The sequence below is a fragment of the Larimichthys crocea genome, unplaced genomic scaffold, assembly GCF_000972845.2.
Source record: "Larimichthys crocea isolate SSNF unplaced genomic scaffold, L_crocea_2.0 scaffold90, whole genome shotgun sequence".
NCBI lineage: Eukaryota > Metazoa > Chordata > Actinopteri > Sciaenidae > Larimichthys > Larimichthys crocea.
The window spans coordinates 192016-214429 of record NW_020861222.1 but is presented as its reverse complement, the minus strand read 5'-3'; the positions used below and the strand labels follow the sequence as shown (position 1 = coordinate 214429).

The 22414-nt window shown below is 40.3% G+C and overlaps 1 protein-coding gene across 4 annotated transcripts in view; it reads right to left on the bottom strand.

The window, feature by feature from the left end:
• The window catches only part of mamdc2a (MAM domain containing 2a), a 33837-nt gene extending 12080 nt beyond the window's left edge, over positions 1–21757 (bottom strand). For all 4 annotated transcript variants that reach the window (XR_003462203.1, XM_027277194.1, XM_027277196.1 and 1 more), the window contains exons 1-8: positions 21672–21757; positions 21133–21445; positions 20847–20972; positions 14097–14347; positions 12182–12266; positions 11914–12051; positions 8735–8991; positions 340–433 (exon numbers count right to left, since the gene is read on the bottom strand). Coding sequence is in view for 3 of the 4 variants with exons in the window: in XM_027277194.1 (XP_027132995.1) it covers positions 340–433; positions 8735–8991; positions 11914–12051; positions 12182–12266; positions 14097–14347; positions 20847–20972; positions 21133–21160 (979 nt within the window). In the remaining variant the exon portion in view is untranslated. The remainder of the gene's footprint in view (positions 1–339; positions 434–8734; positions 8992–11913; positions 12052–12181; positions 12267–14096; positions 14348–20846; positions 20973–21132; positions 21446–21671) is intronic.
• Positions 21758–22414: the final 657 nt, after the last annotated feature.

Below are 22414 nucleotides of genomic sequence, written 5' to 3'. Positions count from 1 at the left end.
CCCTGGTGTTGTTTGCGAGTCCACTTCCATTTTTCTTAGCAGTTTATCTTCTTTTTTCATCTTTCCGTTTATCCAGGGGTTTTGAGTGATGCTGTACACTGCCTTTGCCTGAAGTGTTGTTAAGAATCTCTGAGCCTCCCTAACTCTAGCAATAATAACAAAACTGTTCAGTATAGAGTAAGTCCAATACTTTGTGAGGTATGAATTGTCTCTGCAGCCTCCAGTGGCCACAAGTAACACCTCAGACTTTGAGTCCAGCATATTTACTAGCAAAATTAAACTGATCCAGTACTGAGATAATAGAACAGTGTGTGCTTGTGGATCTGGATGTCTCCTCACCTGTGTCAGTGTAGCAGAATTCAGGGGAAAAGGAGATGTCATCTATGGCAACATATCCACCTCTGGCACTGTTAAAAGCCACCTCAAACACCACCTGGTAACACACAAACAGGAATAAACAGTAATTGTTAACAGATGGGTAATGAGCTTTGACTTATGATGTTTGACTTAGATCTATTTATCATGAGAACCTGCTGTGTGATTTGAGGACATGTGGGGAGAGTAACATGAGACAGCTGTAGAAGCTAGACAGTGACATCAGTGTATGGTAAATTCAGGAACATGGGTTAGTCAGCAGAGCGCTGCTTGATGGAAAAGTTCTGTACGATTCTTGGCTTGACTAGACAGAGGAACCGACCCAGTTAGTAATGTTACGCAAGCTTCTTTCCACAGAGGCAGCAGCAGGCTGTGGGAGGTGTTCTGGATGAGAGCACAAGGAAAGGAAAGGAAACCATGGAGTCACAGGGAGGAATACACATGTGAGAGCAGGGGAAAGCAACAGAGGAGTGTGTGTGTTTGTCTACTCAGCTGCACACAACACAACAATGACAAAGGGAAGTACCATATGTTGGAAGAAAAATGATCTCACTGCGGCATAAGATGAAAAAACAACAACAATTGAATGGAAGAAATGAAAGGATCCCAGCCATATCTGCCAGTACTGACGTGTCTGAAAAGCACACTAGATTAATGACACAGACAGGAAAAGGCTTAGCAGCAATTATCTCTCACAAGCCAACAAAGCAGAAAATTACTGTTTGTCTTGGTTTCAACTCATTCACAGTATTAACAACAGTCTGCAATACTATCATAGAGTTACAGTTTCACACAGTTGAAACAAGAGATTTTAATATCACAACAAACATTTAATTATATCATCATCGTCATCATCATCATGTAACATCACTTTAAGAGTTGTTAAGAGGTTAAGCTTTATCTTTTGAGAGTATGTGGACACAGCTGCCATCATAATTATATAATGTCATGTATATCAAATGCCATAAAAGGACCTCCAGAGTTCAGTTCACTTTTTCGTCTGGTCTGTCTGTGAAGGTAACATTACCTGAGCAGAAATGTTTCAATAGTGGTGATGACAATGCATGCAGATTAGTTGGCTACATGTTGTTTTTTTGTCTTTATTACAGAAGCAAAGGTAAGCTAAAATAATAAATAATAATAATAATAAAAGCTAATACAATGATTAAGTGCAGCAGATCTTCAGATCTTCTGAAAACCCAGCCAATGCCACTACAAGAACTCTGGTAAGATGAAGAAGACTGTGTTTGCATCAATGATGCTTGCTGCTCAAACAAAGTTGATGGACAGTGTTTCCCAGATGTTAAGGGTATTAAAGGGATACAATACCCTGAAACATGTTTACAAGAATATTCCTGCCAGGTATGAAGCCCTCCCCCACTCAGATTTCAAACAATCAGACCTTTCATTTCCCTGCATCTCCTGCCAAATTACTCCCTGCTGATTAAAAGTTTCACAGTTAAACAGTTAAAGTGTGGACACATGAAGCTATATCACCACAACTGCTGCCACCCAGGAGAACCACATCAATGTTGAGTAATATACATCGTTAATAACATCATGCATCAACAAACATAACAATAATAGGACAATAAAAGCCTTTCCCAACCAAAAAGCCTGGATTCAGTCTTCACACACACTGAGAATGACAATGTCTACCTTTTCACTCAGCACTATGGTACTTGAAATTTAACACCAGTGACTGACAAAGAGAACTCCAGTGTTAAGTTTGCAGATGACACCACCAACATGAGGTCAAACAGCCGAGACTTCATATCATGATGAAATAAACAATCTTTCAGGGTGGTCTAAAGAGAACAACCTACAGCTCAACATAAATAAAACCAAGGAATTTGAGAATTGGTGTCACAGAGAAGCTGTAAAGGTCATCGCACCGAATAAACAGAGCTCAGAAACCACTATTTCTTAAGGAAACCTAAGAAGGCAAAATTCCCATGCCAAGTTTTTGTTAACTTTCAAACAAAAAAACATTACGAACTAGCATGGGATATGTATGACTGAGGAATGGCTTTGACAATTCCCACCCTGGAGTCCAATTTTTGAACTCAAATTCCATTTGTAGATGCAGCTTAAAATTCTGGAAAACATTGAACTGTATGCTCCAGTCAAGACAAGGTGGCAAACACTGTCAAAAAGTAGACTAATTTTTTTGTTTCTTGAATCCTGGAATTCAACAAAAAAAAAAAATTCTAATGAATGCATGTCATCATTGACTTTTAATAACCCATAAACTGTCATCATTACTGCATAATATCTATAGTTACTGAATCAAAAACATGCAATCTTGAAATAGAAGAGCACAGGACCCAGAACCCTGGGTGGTGTTTGACAGATGGCATCTTTAGAGGTAATCTCAGTCTATACCTCCATATAGAGTGCATCTACACCAGATGCACCAGACTGTGAGAACCAAGAGAACATAATCAAAAGTGTTTTTGATTGTCATTTGTCTTTTTTTTTGTTGGGCGATTTACAAGACAGATGTAAAAATAACAGTAAAAATCTGTGCAGCAGAGCCTGAGAATAACCTGACTAGTCATTATGGGTCAATCTCCAACAACACTGGTCTCACATTTCCAATGATGGAACTTGCCACATCTGCCCACATCACACTCCACTGGTCCCTTTGTGTAGTTTCTCTTTCAATTTTACAGCCTAAGCTGAGATCACCCAGATCACATGATCAGGGTTTGACAAAGCTTCTTCAGAGCCACAGAAGTATAAGTCATCCTTTACAATCTAATTCAAGTTCAGGATGGAGGAGTCATGTCTGTAGGACCCAAGCCGCAGTAAATAAAGAACAACCATGGATGGCTCCAAATTCTCCACCCTCCCTCATTTGTTTGTTTTCGAGGTTTCATTAATACTACTGTAGATATACAGCTGGAGCAAGTAACTCAATATCACTGTCCTCATCCATATTTGAAGACTTTACAAATACAATCCAGCCACAAAAAAGCTGGCAGTCAAACAAAAGTACAGAAAGTCATTCCTGGTGCATCTATACATCCATCTCATTTAGCTGAATATGTGTAAAACTGTTACATTTACAGAATGCTGCAGACCACTAAACAGCAAGTACAGTAGTCAGAAGGTTCAACTTGTCTCATCACTTTGGTCTTTGGATTTAAGTGAGCTTCACACATGCCACTTTATTTTGTATCCCACACTTCCCTATGCAAAGGGACTTCAATATCAGTCAACAGTTTTTATGGCATGTTTTGTTTTATTGGGAGGGTCTGGGGGGGGTCAGGATCCAGTCAGTATCTGGTGTGACCACCATTTGCCTCACGCACTGCAACACATCTCCTTCTGATTGTGGCCTGTGGAATGACACAACAATGGGCCTCAGGATCTCGTCACGGTGTCTATGTGCATTCACAATGCCATCAATAAAATGCACCTGTGTTCGTCGGCTGCCGATACCATAACCCCACCGCCACCATGGGCCACTCGATCCACAACACTGACATCAGAAAACCAAACCCACACGACGCCACACACGCTGTCTGCCATCTGCCCTGAACAGTGAAAACCAGGATTCATCCGTGAAGAGAACACCTCTCCAACCTGTCATACACTGTCAAATGTGAGCATTTGCCCACTAAAGTCAGTTACGACGACAAACTGGAGTCAGGTCAAGATTCCGATGAGGACGACGAGCATGCAGATGAGCTTCCCTGAGATGGTTTCTGACAGTTTGTGCAGAAATTCTTTGGTTATGCAAACCGATTGCTGCAGCAGCTGTCCGAGTGGCTGGTCTCAGATGATCTTGGAGGTGAACATGACCCCCAAACCCTCCCAAATGAAACAAAACTGCATGTTTCAAGCCTAAAATACACTGCATGCGGAACAGCTCCGGAACATACATATGTTCAGATACATTTCAATGTTAGACAATGCGTCACCTCACACAGTCTCCGTCCCTGCTGCGTCACGGGTCCGGAATGACTGCGGCGACCGGCAGCCCTCCGCAACACATACGCAGAGCTTCTATTTCTCATGAACGCCAGAGATTTAATAGGTAGCCAATGCAAGGAAGCCAAAATGGGAGAGATGTGATCTCTGATCTTGGTTCCTGTCAGAACATGTGCAGCAGCATTCTGAATTAACTGCAAAGTCCTAAGAGACTTATTAGAGCAGCCTGATAACAAAGAGTTACAATAGTCCAGCCTAGAAGTAACAAATGCATGGACTAGTTTTTCTGCATCCGCTTGAGACATGATGCGTCTGATTTTAGCGATGTTACGTAAGTGGAAGAATGCAGTCCTCGAAATTTGTTTTATGTGGACGTTAAAGGACAAATCCTGATCAAAAACAGCTCCAAGATTCTTTACAGTGGAGCTGGAGGACAGGGTGATCCCATCTAAAGTAACTAAGTAGTAAGCAGTAGTATGCTGTATAACAGCATACTACTGTCAGAGAACTCTCCTACTTTACTTGTGTACAAAGCCCAAGGGCTAGTTAAAGCCACTCCTAGATGGAGATTTCATCCCAGATGGCTTTCTGGTTTAAATTTCCTGCATATTTTAGAGGTGCTAATTGAGTCGTCATTTAATAGTTGTAGAATAGTTGGTCATCTATACCAATCTCCCTTTTAGTATGTATAAATTAAATAAAAATGAATATACTATTTACAATGTTTATTTAGAATAACAGAAGAAGTAGAGTTTGAGACTATCACTCCTTTATCTGCCATATGAGAAAGGAGGGTTATTTTAAATTACACAATTTACAAAGGTATTTGTGGGCTGCTCAACTTAGAGCTGCGATGTGCTGGGTTTCACCTGAACCTTACTGACCATGGGTACAAACTGAAAGTGTCTGCACTAAAGGCCTGCAGCCTGAGACTTATTTATACTCTGCACCTGCCAAAAACTGAAGCGGCTCACTGATAACCCCTTTGTTAGAAACACAATTAATGTCCAGCACAGCGGACAGTCATTTCTTTCATGCTTTTCATCAATATGGGGGAATGATGGCAGAAAAGACCATGGTTTTAAAATGTGGACAACAAAGGGCATCTGTAAAGTTATGGATGTATACAAGGTGAAGAAACTAGTTTCATCTGAAGAACAGTTAAGGAGTTTTATTTATGCACAGACACACTATATACAATTCCCTGCATCCATATTAGAAAACCTAGCAGTGAATAATTGTGGTGGCATTGGTCAGATATCCTTAATCTATAACGTACTGGTGAGGAATCAAGAAAAAGACTCATAAGAAACCCAATGCATAGATCATCTTGTTGATAGTACTACAGGCTCATTACAGACAACTTTAGACTCTATTGCACCTCTGAAAAAGAAGATAATTAAACAAAGAAGGCTAGCACCATGGTATAGCCAGCAGACTCGTAAATGAAAGCAAGAGACTCGTAAATCTGAACGTAAATGGCGTGCCACTAAACTGGAAGAATCTCATTCTGAACGTAAATGGCGTGCCACTAAACTGGAAGAATCTCATCTAGTCCTGCAAGATAATCTCAAAACATACAGGAAGGCTCTCCGTAATGCCAGAGCAGCCTACTACTCTTCTTTAATTGAGGAGAATAAGAACAACCCCAGGTTTCTCTTCAGCACTGTAGCCAGGCTAACAGAGAATCACAGCTCTACTGAACCATCTATTCCTTTAGGTCTAAGCAGCAATTACTTCATGAGCTTCTTTAATGATAAGATTATAACTATTAGAGACAAAATCCATCACCTCTTGCCCTCAACAGGCATTGATCTGCATTCTGATACAGCAAGTTTTGAAACAGCTGTAAAACCTGATATGTATTTAGACTGTTTTTCCCCCATCGACCTTCATCAAATAACTTTAATCATTTCTGCAGCTAAGCCGTCATCCTGTCTCTTAGACTCCATCCCAACCAGGTTGCTCAAGGATGTTTTACCTGTAGTTAGTAATTCGTTATTGGATATGATTAATCTGTCTTTATTATCAGGATATGTACCACAGTCCTTTAAGGTAGCTGTAATTAAACCTCTTCTTAAAAAGCCCACTCTAGACCCAGAGGTCTTAGCCAACTACAGACCGATATCAAACCTTCCCTTTCTGTCTAAGATACTTGAGAAAGCTGTAGCTAATCAGCTGTGTGACTTTCTCCATAACAATAGTCTATTTGAGGATTTTCAGTCAGGATTTAGAGTGCATCATAGCACAGAGACCGCATTAGTCAAAGTTACAAATGACCTCCTAATGGCATCAGACAAAGGACTCATCTCTGTACTTGTCCTGTTAGATCTTAGTGCTGCATTTGACACCATTGACCATCAAATTCTTTTACAGAGACTGGAACATCGAATTGGCATCAAAGGAACCGCCCTAAGCTGGTTTAAATCGTACTTTTTAGATCGATCTCAGTTTGTTCACGTCAATGATGAATCCTCCATGCAGACCAAAGTTTGTCATGGAGTCCCACAAGGTTCTGTACTTGGACCACTTCTATTCAGTTTATATATGCTTCCTTTAGGGAACATTATTAGGAATCACTCTATCAATTTTCATTGTTATGCTGACGACACCCAATTATATTTATCGATCAAGCCTGATGCAACCAATCAGTTAACTAAACTCCAAGCATGCCTTAAGGATATAAAAAGTTGGATGACCTACAATTTTTTGATGTTAAATTCAGACAAAACTGAAGTTCTTGTAATTGGACCCAAACACCTCAGAAACTCTCTTTCTAGAGACTTAGTTACTTTAGATGGGATCACCCTGGCCTCCAGCTCCACTGTAAAGAATCTTGGAGTTGTTTTTGATCAGGATTTGTCCTTTAACGTCCACATAAAACAAATTTCGAGGACTGCATTCTTCCACTTACGTAACATCGCTAAAATCAGACGCATTGTCTCTCAGGCGGATGCAGAAAAACTAGTCCACGCATTTGTTACTTCAAGGCTGGACTATTGTAACTCTTTGTTATCAGGCTGCTCCAATAAGTCTCTTAGGACTTTGCAGTTAATTCAGAATGCTGCTGCACGTGTTCTGACAGGAACCAAGATCAGAGATCACATCTCTCCCATTTTGGCTTCCTTGCATTGGCTACCTATTAAATCTAGAATAGAATTTAAAATTCTTCTCCTTACTTACAAAGCTCTTCATGGTCAGGCACCATCATATCTAAAAGAGCTCATAGTACCTTACTACCCCTCTAGAACACTGCGCTCTCAGGATGCTGGGTTCCTTGTGGTTCCTATAGTTTCCAAAAGTAGATTGGGAGCCAGAGCTTTCAGCTATCAGGCTCCTCTTCTGTGGAACAAACTACCATTCTGGGTTCAGGAGGCAGACACGGTCAACACTTTTAAGAGTAGACTTAAGACTTTCCTCTTTGATAAAGCTTATCGTTAGGGCTGGCTCAGGTCATCCCTTAGTTATGCTGCCATAGGATTAGACTGCCGGGGGACTCTCCTTCCCTTCTCTCTCCCTCTCTCCCTCTTTTTCTCCCTTTCTCTCTCCCTCTCTCCGACTCTCTCCCTCTCCCTCTCCCTCTCTCTCCCTCCCTCTTTCTCCCTCTCACCATCTGTGGACATACATGTCACATTAATGCATGTTACTAACCAAACTTCCCCGGAGTTTCTGTGCTCTGTCATCCAGCAGGTTCTCGTGGATCGTGGCTGCTGCTGTGATCCTGCACGACGTCCACTACACATATTATTACTGTCATTATTGCATTATCTGCTACTGTGGTCATTTTATCATTCATTGTAATTCATTGTCATTTTGTCAGTCATTGTAATTGTACAATATGTTTGTGTTGATTTGTTCTGTACACGTGACATCCATTGCACGTCTGTCCATCCTGGGAGAGGGATCCCTCCTCTGTAGCTCTTCCTGAGGTGAGATTGTAAAGCCCTCCGAGGTAAATGTACTTTGTGACTTTGGGCTATACAAATAAAATTGATTTGATTTGATAAATGACTTGCAAAAATATATCTCAGAGGCAGATTCAATAGAATTGGATGATGAGGAATTGTGTTAGTGCAGATAGACTGAATAAGATGAATCCAAATATTCCTGATATCTGTGTTAAATGCAGTGTAGAAAAGGGCATGTTATTTCACTGCTTGTGGAACTATCCTGAGATACAAAAGGTCTGGAATGAAGTTATAAAATGCATTTCATAAATTACCTTGAATCCAGTACCTGACTGAACTTTGTATTTTTAATTTGTATCCAAAGGACTGTATAGTAAACAACAAAGACCTTGTTGGAAGTAAAAATGTTGGCTTTGTCCTTGAAAAATGAACCTACACGATGAAAAAGAAATCATTAATCATATGAACCTCACCATCTTACTATGACTGTGCATTCTTGCTCCTGTACTGACCTCAAGGGGATGTGGGGCCTTGATGTCAATGCCGACCAGAGACCAGCCAGCAGTAGCATACACCTCTGGTGTCCAGAGCTCCTCGTAGTGGCCCAGTTGGTCTCGGGTGAAAACTGAGAAAATGTTTCCTCTCTCCTGGTCTCTGTGGTAGTAAAAGGACAGGCAACCGGCCATGGGCTCTGTAGTCATGGGTGAAGTCAGCTTGGCCACTTCCTGGAAGTGCTTGGCGTACACGGAGTCCACATACATGTGGTGGCCTGGAGCAGTGGAACATGAGCATGAATATGAGTTAAAACAGTCACATAAGATGTGTGTGAATTTCCAAGTTGTCATAGGACTGAAAAAGAGATTCCCAGATGAACTGTTACAATGACTCATGTATAGTGATTCACACAGAGCTCCATCAGTGTTTTAAGATCAAACAGATGTGTTCTGTACTGACAGCAATGAGCACAGATATATAACGAGCCACAGCGATCCAAACATGCAGGTCTTCATTCTAACCAAACAATAAAGCAGCTCATTTCACAGGCCAGCACACCTTCCTGATTACAGATTCTGCCTCCAGAACCATCAATCCTCGTAAACTGACTGTCAAACTACAGAGCCTTGGTCACAACTTTATATGCAGCTGGATCCTGGATGTTTTAAACTGGCAGACCATGAACTGTTCAAAGTGGAATATTTTGTGATTATGTCATGGCCAGGTGTCGTTTGTAAATGTGATTTGGAATGTCAGTGGGATTCTGCCTGGTTCAAGTTTATTCAGATGCAGCACATTACCTCTATTACCCTGCTGATAGCAGGGCATGAAGTAGCCAGCAGCTCCCTTTTTTTTTTTTTGATCTGATATTTTTTTATTACTGAAGAATATATTACAGGGAAAAAAAACACTCATCAGCAGCAGAAAAGGATGTGCAGGGACTGGAATTAACCTTGAGACACTTTTCCACAATCCAGCCATTCCAGCCAGCAAAACACCATCATGAGCTGTGCAACCACCGCAGGAGAAGGGGGAAGACAGCCAAGACAAAAGCTGCTTGAACCTCAGGCTGCTTGACTACCCAACCTCCTCCTGGCTATTGTCGGCACACAGGAAAACCAAATAGATTAAATATGACCAAGGCTAACCAAGCAGTGGAAAATCAGAGACTCCTGTGCCCACAGCTGTACAGAGACCAGCCTCCAACATAACATCCAATGACATCAAGTTACTGCAGTCAACAGGCAGACTTTGTTCTGCACTGACAGGACGTAATGTGTTTACATCAATGATGCTTGGTGCTTAAGCAGGAATCTTTGTTGTTTACAATTCCTCAGACAAAACTTCAAAACTGATTATTGATGGAACAGTGTGACAAAAGAAAGAAAAAGACAGGAGATGTAGGACCAGAGCAGCTCACAACCCCCCCCCCCCCAGGCGAACCTTTTTCTTGTGCGCCATAGATGCGCCACGCGCCCGAGCGTAACCAGCCCACCACCCGCTCCTGCGCGGCCCACATTGCCCATCGCTAAGCCCAAGAGTGTGTTTGGGGTGTGTGATAACCTCGGTAAATATATATATATCGGGACTTGTCGGCCCAAATAGCACGTCGGCCCACCGGGCAAATGCCCGGTATGCCAGATTGCCAGTCCGTCCCTGTATATATATGTGTGTATATGTATGTTGAACTGTCAAGTGTTCTGACATGATGTTCACATTGACAGTGATCATAACACCTCTCACAGAGTGGATCAGAGTCACATGATTTCATTTGAGTTGATAATAAAAATGTTTGCTTGGGAATCTCCTCTAGCTCCTCCTTCACACATCAGTGCAGGTGTACTCTTATGATGGGGCCATGAGTCAGACTTGTTTCTATGCAGTCACACAGTCAGACTTGCTAACACACTGAAAGGACATGGATAGCACAAATATTTAAACTGACACACAGGGAGCAAAACCTCATCTCAAATCTCCAAAACTGTAAACACATTTTCTGCTTTACACACATTTTGCAATTGGAAATGTCTTTAAGTGTACTGAATGCGGTTCTCTGCATAAGACACAACAATCTGACATATAGTCACATGTTTGCAATTTCAAAACAGTGCCATTTAAAATGACACTACATGAGCTCATTGGCCACTATATGTGCCACCTGGCCAAACAGGTGTTATGTAATTGTTAACACTTCAGTCAGGAAGTAAGCAATAAAAGAGCATAGGTGAGCATCTTTGGAAGACATTGCTGAGAGAGGAAGAGGAAGAGGGAGGGTTTGAATGAGAGGTCGGGGTAGAGCAGTGTTGTCAAATTATTTTGCTTTCCTCTTTATTTCTTTATTTTTTTACAGGCTGACATTTTTTCTGCAATTGTATTTTTCAGCATACTGTTTTGTGAGCATATTTTAGTTCACTCCAATGTAAATATATCTGCTGTGCATATGTTGCACTGACCTGTTTGGTGAAAAATAAAAAATAAAAATATCTTAATAGCACATGTGTGTATCTGCAAATATTTCTGTGCATGTGAACAATCTGAAGAATTCTACAGTTTGAACTATGTTAGTATTATGGCAAAGCATACTAAAGATAAGAGTGCTTTTCATTATGCCCAACAGTGTGTAGTTGGTTAGACAACTGTGTTAGTGTTTTGATAAAAGCAGCCTAGTTTGCAAAATTGTGTTTAAGCAATTGGAAAAAACTGTAATAAGCAGTGAAAATGAAAGTTGGTTCACGCTGCAGTAATGCTCTGAAAAGTTTCTCTGAATATTTGATACTTTTTTCTGCAGTAAGGCTACTGTAAACCCAAATTTAAGAGTTTGAAAACAATTTATAATCTGAGATTTAATTTCATTATTGATTCGATTGTGTTATGTTTCATAACTACTATTGTTACACGCAATTTCCCTTTTAGGTTAAGATAGTATGACAGACAGACAGTATGTTACTGTTTGTCTGTGTCTATCTGCAGCTGTCAAAATAACAAGCTGAAAAGGTTCTTCAACAACAATCTGAATAACTTTTATTAACTAACTAAATGAACTCAATTATGGATGGTGTGTGTGTGTGTGTGTGTGTGTTTGTGTGTGTGTGTGTGTGTGTGTGTGTTGTGTGTGTGTGTGTGAGAGAGAGCGAGAGCGAGAGAGGATGACGAGGTTAGAGGGAGTGCGAGAGAGGATGAGAGAGAGAGCATATACCTCTCTGGTTATTGTTGGTGTGGTTTCCAGGCAAGTTAAAATCAGGCTCTCTGTTCACACTCCCCCCAACGTACCAGTTGACGTTTGGGTTCCAGCTGTTACTGTACCCACACAGGTGATGCTCCTCAAAGTTACACTCTGGTAACAGGAACAGCAAAGACAGCTATTACTCAATTGTACATATTTTATAGTTTTAAATATAATTTAACTTCAGACTGTACATCCAGGTTGAAACATCTGGCTTGATATGATGTTGTCACTGACTGACCTATGCAGTAACCAGGAACAATGTGTATTTCAAAGATGGCCACACTGTTCCCAAAGCCACTTCCCGGTCGACCTTCCAGCAAAATCTGTAGAAGAAAGCACAGGTTTAACAACACCCTGTAATAGAAGGTATTCAGTAATGTTCTATCATGTCCCTTCATGATACATCTCATTTATATCATATCAGATTAATTTATGCCAAAATCATGTCACACTGTAGCATAGCATGTTCATCTCTCATTTGTTTTCTCTTGACCAGGACAGCATGTTGCAGAAGGTTCATGTGGAGAATGCATGGCACAGATATAATTTGGTCCTAATCCAGTGAGGGACTCACAGACCAGCAGCAGTATGCTAAAATTAATTCTCCAACTCACTGGCAACCAACTGAGACTTTTAAATGGATGTGATTATAAGTTCTTAGAAACACACATAAACATATGGGCATGGCCTGAATCATCCCTTGTATATCAAGTCACATTTCACATTATGTCACAATACAGCCCATCATATCACAGATCACAGGTCAACACATTAACAACATTTAAAATGCAAAGTCTAGGGAATAAACTCTGACTCACTTAAACTACATAAACTGTAAATCTCCCCGTCAGTGCATTGGAGTGCACTGGCCAATAATCCAAGCTCTAATTCTAGAGCTATAAACACTGGTCCATAGCCATACTTTAGTAATTTCAGTAACCGCACAGCCAGCCTTTAAATGTTTGTCATGCCATTACCTTAAATAATGTCGTTCTATTTTCCCCTCATAACTCAGCATGGCACGTGGAACAACCTCACAGTCTCCAAGGTTTCAGTTAATACCATGTTCTACTGTTTATTCTCTCTCAGTTCTATACATCAACTTGAAGAATTGTTCAGACGAGGTTAGTGCTGTGGTTAACTATAAGGAAGCACTTAAAATTTAGACAGATGACATCATGGCTTCTTTTTTTATGGTCTTGTGGGTCTCATACTCACTCTGTGTTTAAGGAGGGTCAGCTTTCTTTAAATTTAGATCAGCAAGCAAAGCCATATATTATGTATGTAAGTTCAGCACTGCTGCTCCTTCACTGACACAAAAATTTCACTGGTAGATAAGCAACCACACTATAGAATGGAATATTAAAAATAGGCCAATATCAGTGTGAAGGCTGGGATTCTTTACAGTGTCCACACTAAATTTCAAGTCATCAACTGAAGCAGGAAGTAAACGTAAGTCAAAATCACAGCAGTATTTAAAACATTGTCACACATAAGGAAAAAATGTGGATGACAGCAGACATACAAAGGTTAAGATAAACTCCAGAGCACCTGATTCCAAAGTAACAATCTGCTGAGTGTCTAATGGTGATTTATTCCTGCGTTATCATCTAACCACCACAAAACAATCAGCTGTTTATGTCTGCTAATCTGTGCTTTCAGCTCAATCACACACACTCTTTATCTCCCACTCTCATATCGATTCCAGTGACACAACAGCCAGGGATGTATTTTGAACCATCAGTAGTAATCAGGCCATCAGGAGAGGACTACCCTCAGACCCTCAGACCCTTAAACCCATTCCCGGTTCCCGTGGTCACACACAGAGAGTTTCTGAGCTTGTAGAAACATTGCTCCTGTATAAATAGGCTACTAGACCTCACTATTTTGCTGACTGGGATTATTAGGCTGGTATGACAACTGTAGACTAAAAATATATCTATAAATGTGTAAGCTGACAGGTAATTAAAACCAAATGCAGCTGGGGTGTAGGTGGGTTGTTCTGACTCTGTAACACTTTTCCAAACTCTTCAGCACCAGCAGTCAAGCCTACAGTGCCCTGTTCTGTTATGGAACAGGGCACTAATTTCGCATTTTTCAAAAAACGGTGACTCCTTCAAACACAGAGCACTTTGATTGGCAGCCATACCTACCCGGTAAGGGATTGTGGTGTTGGGTAGGTCCACACTCGCAATGAGCCAGCTGTCAGAGGATTTGTTGGCATTCCAGAGCCGGTAGTCAAAGTTATCGCGATCCGGTCTGAGGTGGAGCTGCAGAGAACCCTGTCCAGTGATCTGGTACACCAGCCTGACACAGCTCCATTCCTGTTGGTCCAGAACCGGACTGACTAGAACAGCCTGTTTTTGGTCATGCAAAAAGGCTGAGTCCACTGTTATCAAATGTCCTGTGACAACAAAATGAAGAAAGGTGATCAAATTCAGAATTTCTTCATAGCACGATAGCACTTCATATTATTATATTATACAGGAAAGTACATTCAAGCTACTCAACAAATCTGCTTGACGGTCTTATCTTTGAGTACCTGAGTCATCTGGCAGAGTCACCACTATGAAACAAACATGAACTCATCCTGAATAAAAAAAATCTAGATGCTAATACAGGCATTGTCTGAAAACATGACTGGAATTAAAGGGAGTACTGTTAATCAGAATAGAAAGTTCTTAATTACTAATTTCGGATTACAAATGTGTTCCAGGTAACATGTGAATTCACAACTTTGCTTCACAACAGAGGTACCCACACCGATTATTATTATAATTATGTATTGATAAGATACAAAATGCAAAAAAGTTAGAAGAAGAAGAGATACTTTAGAGATTCTTTTTTCACTTCAAATGAAACGTAGAAAAAACCAATTAAATATGTGTATTACTTGTTGGCCCTAAAATAAGTTAAACAGAGACAATGATGTACTTTCTGAAGTAAATACTACTAGTAATAAAAAAATAGTAATGACTGAATCCCTGAGATAAGTAAGTTTCAACTTGCTTCTTTTCATGCACAGCTTAAAGACGTTTTACCCATTCATGTCTTAGAGCACACAGAGGCTATTTAGTGAATATAAAGTGTGTTTATGGAAAGCTGGTTTATATGCCCTCAGTTCTAAATCAGGTTGGGGAGGGGAGGCAGGAGGCTTTATGGCTGTATCTGTGATCCCTTATTTGGTCAAATGATGTTCATTGGGAATCTTACTAGCAGGAGAATAGCAAGTGAGCCATGGAGGAGAGGAGAGGAGAGGAGAGGAGAGGAGAGGAGAGGAGAGGAGAGTGTTTATGGAGTACTCTAATATTAACAGAACTTTTCACCTTAAGTTGTCAACATATTGGAAGTCGGAAACTGGCCAGGAAAAGTTCTAAACAGTCCAGAGAGAGATACGGAGTATTTATTGTGGTGGTCTTTGATACAGCGGTGACAGCTCTCCACCTCACTCCATACATCCCTGTCTTTCTGTTTATCCTATCCAACACAGGTTGAAGTCTTTGCCTCTGATGTCTCTGTTTAGTGAATATAATCACCTAGGACATCCTTCCCGCGTTTTACCACAAACTCTGCCCTGGGTTCTTTTTTTGGTTCAACTTTCTCAGCTCAAGCCCACACTGCCATGGCAACCAAACAGAAAATACTACCGTGGTCCTGTCTTCTTTTTTATGAGCCTATTTATTGCCACAGAGGGTGTAGTCTATTACCAACTCCAAGATGATTCCCTCTTAGTCTGGTTAGGGGTTTAGTGCTGGTTCTCTGCTGAAGCTCTTGGGGTAGAACTCTGTTTTTGGTGGCTCAGGGAATATGCAGCGTACTGCCTACAGTGAGTACAAACTGAGACCTAAAGGCTTGGCTAGAAGAGAGATGGCACACACAATTTACAGTACTGCCACTTATCTTAACAGTGGGAACATAAACTGTGCTGACAGATTATCATAAACAGAAGGAGCTGCTTTTGGATGCTTTGTGGCTTGATGCACACAAAAAAGGGGGAGTTGATTGGAATTTCTGGCTTGGAATATGGTGACACACTTTTAGAATGAAGGAGATCGGCACATTATCACACTTTTAATTCCATTTCTTCCAGCTAACAAGATTGCCAACAAGATTTCAAGTCAGGTCATCTTCAACTGTTTTGTTATCCCATTTCAGAACTCACATAAAAAAACTTCTCTGACTCAAAGAAAATGACATCATCAAGGCCACTGATTCTTTTCAGGAAAAGTCAAAACATAAATAGATACAGTGGAATCTAACAATATGATGATAGCGAAGTTGTAATCTACAGTAACCCATAAAATGTATACTTTTGCAACCAGCCCTGACCTGTTCAGTCACAGCCTCCACTAGAGATCTGAAGGTGTTCTGTGGTATCCACCACCAACACGTTAGTAGCAGATCCTTGAAGTTCTGTAAGTTGTGAGGTGGGGCTCCATGGTTTGTCCAGCATGTGCCATAGATGTACGACTGGATTGAGATCTGGAGAATCTGGAGGCCAGGTCAACATCATGATGTTGTTGTACTCCTCAAACCATGTTTGCTTTGTGGCAGGCCATTATCCTGCCATCAACGAATACCATTTCCATTACCAGGGACATGGTCTACAGCAATGCTTAGATGCATGTCTTCTTCCATTGCTCCATGGTCCAGTTCTGATGGCCATGTGCTGTGTTGACCCGATAATATACAAAAAACTGTGATGCACTGTGTGTTCTGACATCTTTCTGTCAGAACCAGCATTAACCTATTTATCTATTTGAGCTACAGTAGCTCCTCTGTTGGAAAGGACTGCACAGACTGGCCTTTGTCTGCGGCCTTTTGACCTAATATGGCTGAAAATCACTCAAATTGTTACTCTTGCCCATGATACAGTTAGACTGAATAGATTTGAGTGCATGTTAATTTCCTGACAGTTGATATTGTGCATTTAGCTCATATTTTTCCGTTGATCTGTATACAACTCTGGTCAGTGCCTCCTCCCTTTACATAAACTATAGTTGTGGCTTCAGTGCAGTTGCACTTCAAGTTTCAGACAACCTACTGTAATCAGACTGAATTTTTCCGAGCACTCTGATGTCACATTTTTATCACACATAACATTTTTGTCTCTTAAAAAAATAAAAACTAGGGAAGAGCCCACCTGATTCCAATGGAAACATGGCTACCCTGGAAAATTTTGGCTTGGTATGCTTGTTGTCTTGACCCATTTAAAGAGGCTCAGTGCCACCACACTGCACTAGACTAACTTCTTTTTGAGGACGACAGTTGTAGTGTTAAATTTTACTGCACTACTATTAATTTCCCAGTTCTAAAGGTTAAAATGTTTAGTTTGCAAAATGATGAAGAAGGTACTTGGTGATGACTATGATGACTGAAAACGATAATAGATACACACACACACACACACACACACACACACACACACACACACACATCCAGGGCGAGTATATATTTCTTTAATAACTCACATTATACATACTGAGGAGTAGCTGGTAAAAGGTTTTTCAATCCATTTCAATTACTCCAGAACACACATTTGAGAGGGATGGTACATTGTCAGGGAACTAAAATATAAACTAAAACAAAAATATAAATAAAGAGCACAGTGCCTCTGAGTAGTAGATAGACTTTGTAAGATTAGTAGTTTCTTTAATTGTTTATAACTGCTTATATTGTTTTTAAAGAACAGCCAGACACCCCATAAGAAAAGAAGATGCAGCTGGTAAGAGCATGTGTATAAGAGGAGACACGGGACAGTCTACGCCATCCTCCAGAAAACAGTGAAGATAGAACTAACAATAGCCACATTGTGAGGGTAGCCACACACACAAAGTTAAAGTAAGTAAGACACACAGAAAAGCAGCTGATTCAGCTCGGAAAATTCTGAGTCATGACCATGAAAGTTTAAATGCAAGCCTGCAACCATGTGTCAATGACAAGTCTATTCAGCCACTTCCTCTTTATTATGACAGCAAAGATGACCTAAGGATGAGCACTTATATAGTTTCATTGCAACAGTCTGACTGAAGTGAATGAAATGAAATGAAACAGTAACAGTTGCCATTACTTGCCATTACCTGAAACCTCCCCATCAGACTAATAATATTATGTGGCTACCAACTGAAAACACAACATAAATGTTTGCATTAATATCTGTTATTTAGATGTTATTTTGGCATTATTCTACAATATTAAAATTCAACCAATGCTAAATGAATTTAAGCCCAGTTTTCATGCAACATTTGTGGTATTCTGATAATCTTCTAGAAAATCAACAGAATATTTTCCAAATCCATGTGGAAACCACGAAACAGACTGGTACAACTGTTTACTCCCCTTTCTTAATATGCCATCAAAATTTTAATTTCATTTTTCATTCTTTTGTGTTTTAGTCTCTTGTTTGGGATGTCATAAATGAAACACACACTGGCCATGTTGCAGAGTGTTGAACGTAGTTGAGGTACAGTAGCCCAGATGTGCAGTTGGAGACCTGGAGTATAGAAGTGTGTCTACACTGGAACACCCTAACACCTAAACCTACGCCCAAACCCTAACTGGACTGTGATGATTTAAAACAACAAACTATGTCCTATGTCAGTGATGTATCCTGTCCACCTGCAATAATTAAGGAGGTGTGTAGGCACCTGACAATAACCAGTACTGGTCTTTTGACACACATCACTTTCTACCAGTGCGTGATGCCTTTCAGCTCTACCCCTTTAGATTTATATCTTAACGGAGGAAAAAGCAGTAAGTGAATGCTGAGTATGGAGATACAATTAAATGAACTGTGATTATTCATTAATGAATTGTTAATTCAATTTATATTTTTACTGATAAAAAAGGAGAAATGAAAGTCTGCCTCTAATGCTGCCAGGCTAAAGTGTCCCCCGTTTTTTTTTTTTTTTTCTTATAGTTACTTCACTGTGTGCTGTGAGCTTAAGAAGTATGAGCAGGATTTCATTGTGCTCCTCTATAATTTATCTCATTGTTGTAGATAGCATTTGAACTCTCAGGATGTTACAATATATATTCTGCAAAAGACATGGACATTCAGCAGGACAAATCCACAGAGAAAGAGAAAGCCTTACACCTGCTCAAAAGGGCACTGGAGAGGTGAAGGGTAGGGAGGGATAGTCATGAGGCAAAGATAATGCCTGAGGTGAATTGAGTGATAAATCATGCTCCTATTGAGTCATAACTCTGTCAAATCTGAACACAGGTATGATTCTCATATTGTTACTTACACTTCCAAACAGCATCATTATCTTTGATGTCAAATAAACACTGAGAAATCATAGAAAGACACTTGAGAATGTGTTCCAGAATCATCATATATGTTCTTTACTTTAGCGTACATATAAACAAACAAGTTAAAACTGTATTAAAGTCACTGACCAGTGCAGTTAATGTGAAAATCACCCTGCCTCCCTCAGAGACATACTGTGAATCCAGCCTGAATGGCCCTTTATGAATTTTAACTAACTTCACATTTTGTGGAAAAGCACCATTTAACAATTCTAATGCTCTGCAGTTTAATTACACAACTGCTGCAGTGAACCATGGAGAACATGCGGATGAGAAAGGTATAAATGAGGAAAAGAACTGGGCTGCAGTCAAACAGACAAAACCTAAACCGAAATTTTTCTGTGAGCTCAATGGAAAACGTCATGAGGTCAAGGAAAGATGTGAAGTAGGAAAAGACACCCACGGTGCAGACTGCACTTACGTAATGCAATAGCGGATGTTACTGATGTGGATTTGCCACAAGGAATTATGGTATGGCATTATCTCCTTTCCTTTCAGAAAATATTCTTGGACTGGATTGGATTGGATTGGATCTAGTGTGCCCCAGGTCAGTTCACTCACTTTTAGCCCAGAACAGACAAACCAAACACTGATCTAGATATTAACTTTCCTTCTTTTCTTTTCATTTAAATTCATCATGCAGCTACTGTATCTGTGTATATGTGTGTCTCTAATCTGTATTTAGTCATAGTGCATACTTGAAATCATTATTATAATTTAATTTAATTATTATTGCAAGTTTCTAACTGCAATTGGCCTTCTTTATGTATTGAGGACACATTGGGATCATTTGGAGTATGGCCAGCAATTTAAGAGACATTATTGCACATATTAAGACTACATGTCCTGGTATGACTGGACGTTTTTGATACAAATAATAATAAATAAATAAAAAGTTAAAATCAAAACAAATTCTTTGTGTAGCTCTAATTGTATTGTAAAAGTAGTTACTTAGTTGAATACACATTGCACAGGTAGCATTGCCCTCATTGGGGTCACAGGTCATCTCCATGGCTGTGATGTGAAGTCAACTGAACTGCCAAAAACTGCAGTTCCTCACATGTTTACTTGGGTACTGTAACAGGTGGCTCATTAGGGCAACCAGGTGTCATTCAACAACGTACGATCCACGTCTTTGCCCATTTTTAAATGATCCGGAACGTGACAACGGAGCCCCCACACTTTGCAGCAGCTCTTCTATGTCTTATAGGCTGTTTGTACTTCTAATACTTTTCACTACGTTCACTGTCCCTTTAGGTTGTCTTCATGGCTTATATTTCAAATAAAAATAATCCATTGTACATTGTTAAATAGAAGCTGGCTGGACTTGAAAATCAGTGAAGGCAACATTTAATAAATGTTGTACATATTTCTACAATTCTGCTTATTTCTGCAAAATAACTTTCACTTTTTTGTAGTATCAACAAGAGTACTGATATGTACAGTACAAATACACCAGTATACAGTTATCAGTAAAATCCTAACAGACGCATATTTACAGGCTATGCATGGTGTGTTCAAATGGATGTAATAGCACTAAACATTTCTACATTCATTTCTGTCAATAAGGAGAGCTAATGATGACACTGTACCTTCTTCATTCATGCTCCAGCTCCCATACTCTGGGTCTGATGTGTAGCCACAGGTGCCCAGCTCAAAGTTGCAAGACCCGGGCATGAGCTGCTGCTGCGCCCTGAGAAATCTGCAAAGAAGCAGCACTGCAAGAGACAAGAGAAAAGAGCGAGCATCCATGCTCCAGAGTTTATCTTTACAAGTTTGTCCGACTGTATTAAATGTCACTAACAGGACCAAAAATAGAAGAACAAATGTGTAGAATTCTGCTGGATATTCCTCCAAAATGAAATGAATTGGATTTACCCTGCAGAGTGAGGCAGACGGTGCTCATCGTTTCCGTTTGAGATCTTCCTCAGTATCTGATCGTCTCCTGTTCAGTTCCCCAAACTGCTCGTCGAAGCTGTCACTGGTTGTCTTTCACATGTTGGAATGATGTCAGCAAGAGAGATGGCGTGTGGATGAATGGATGTCCCGGGGGCGGAGGTGAGAAGCAGCGGTCCGGGTCTGGCGCCTCTCCGTTTACTTCTGCCGCTGTACTCTGTCGCTTAATGAGACATGGCTGCACCCAGACCAGCTCAGGCCGTTTGTGGAACGTCCCCTCATCCACCCATCGGCTCTAACAAGAGTCAAGTCAGCTACAATGACCAATACATTTTCATTTTCATATATGTACATAGCGTAGTATATCTTATTTTTATTGTACCACTATTTACTCATACAGTGATAGTTCTATAAAGAACAGACTTTTCGCTTTTACACACAATCCTTTCATTTATAACGTGTATAGTACACATATGTACTATACTTTTTTATTCTTATTGTATTTGTTACATTTTACTCACATGATTCAACTTTTCACTTCAAATTTGGTTTTATTTTATTCTATTTTTACTCTTCTAATGCTATTGCAACCAAGAACCAACCTCCCTGTTGCTGTGAAACGAAGCCAACACAGGAAGTGGCTGCAGTTCCTCAAAGGGCTACTTGAGGCTGGCTTCAGAAGTGAGTCAGTCTCCACAAGTCCCCATGTCCAACTTCACAGCAGAAATCAACATGTTTACAGCCTGGTACAAAAAACAGTTTTGGTCTCTGTAGCTAATTTCCCCGTTCATGACAACTGTACTGAGGATGAATTTATATACAACTCACCTGTTCACATTATGTTAAGTCTTAAAGTTATGCAGGATTAAGAGCATGACCACTTTGACTTACAGGTGGACGTCATCACACGTGACTTGTTAAATTCAACAACAGTCAACAATAAATAGTCTTAATAGGAATAAACTGGCCTCATGTGTAAACAGTCCATAGATAGAGAGAGAGGGGGGGGGTGAAGTCCCCCAGCAGTCTAATCCTATGGCAGCATAACTAAGGGATGACCAGAGCCAGGCCTAACTATAAGCTTTATCAAAGAGGAAAGTCTTAAGACTACTCTTAAAAGTGTTGACCGTGTCTGCCTCCTGAACCCAGAATGGTAGTTTGTTCCACAGAAGAGGAGCCTGATAGCTGAAAGCTCTGGCTCCCAATCTACTTTTGGAAACTATAGGCACCACAAGGAACCCAGCGTCCTGAGAGCGCAGTGTTC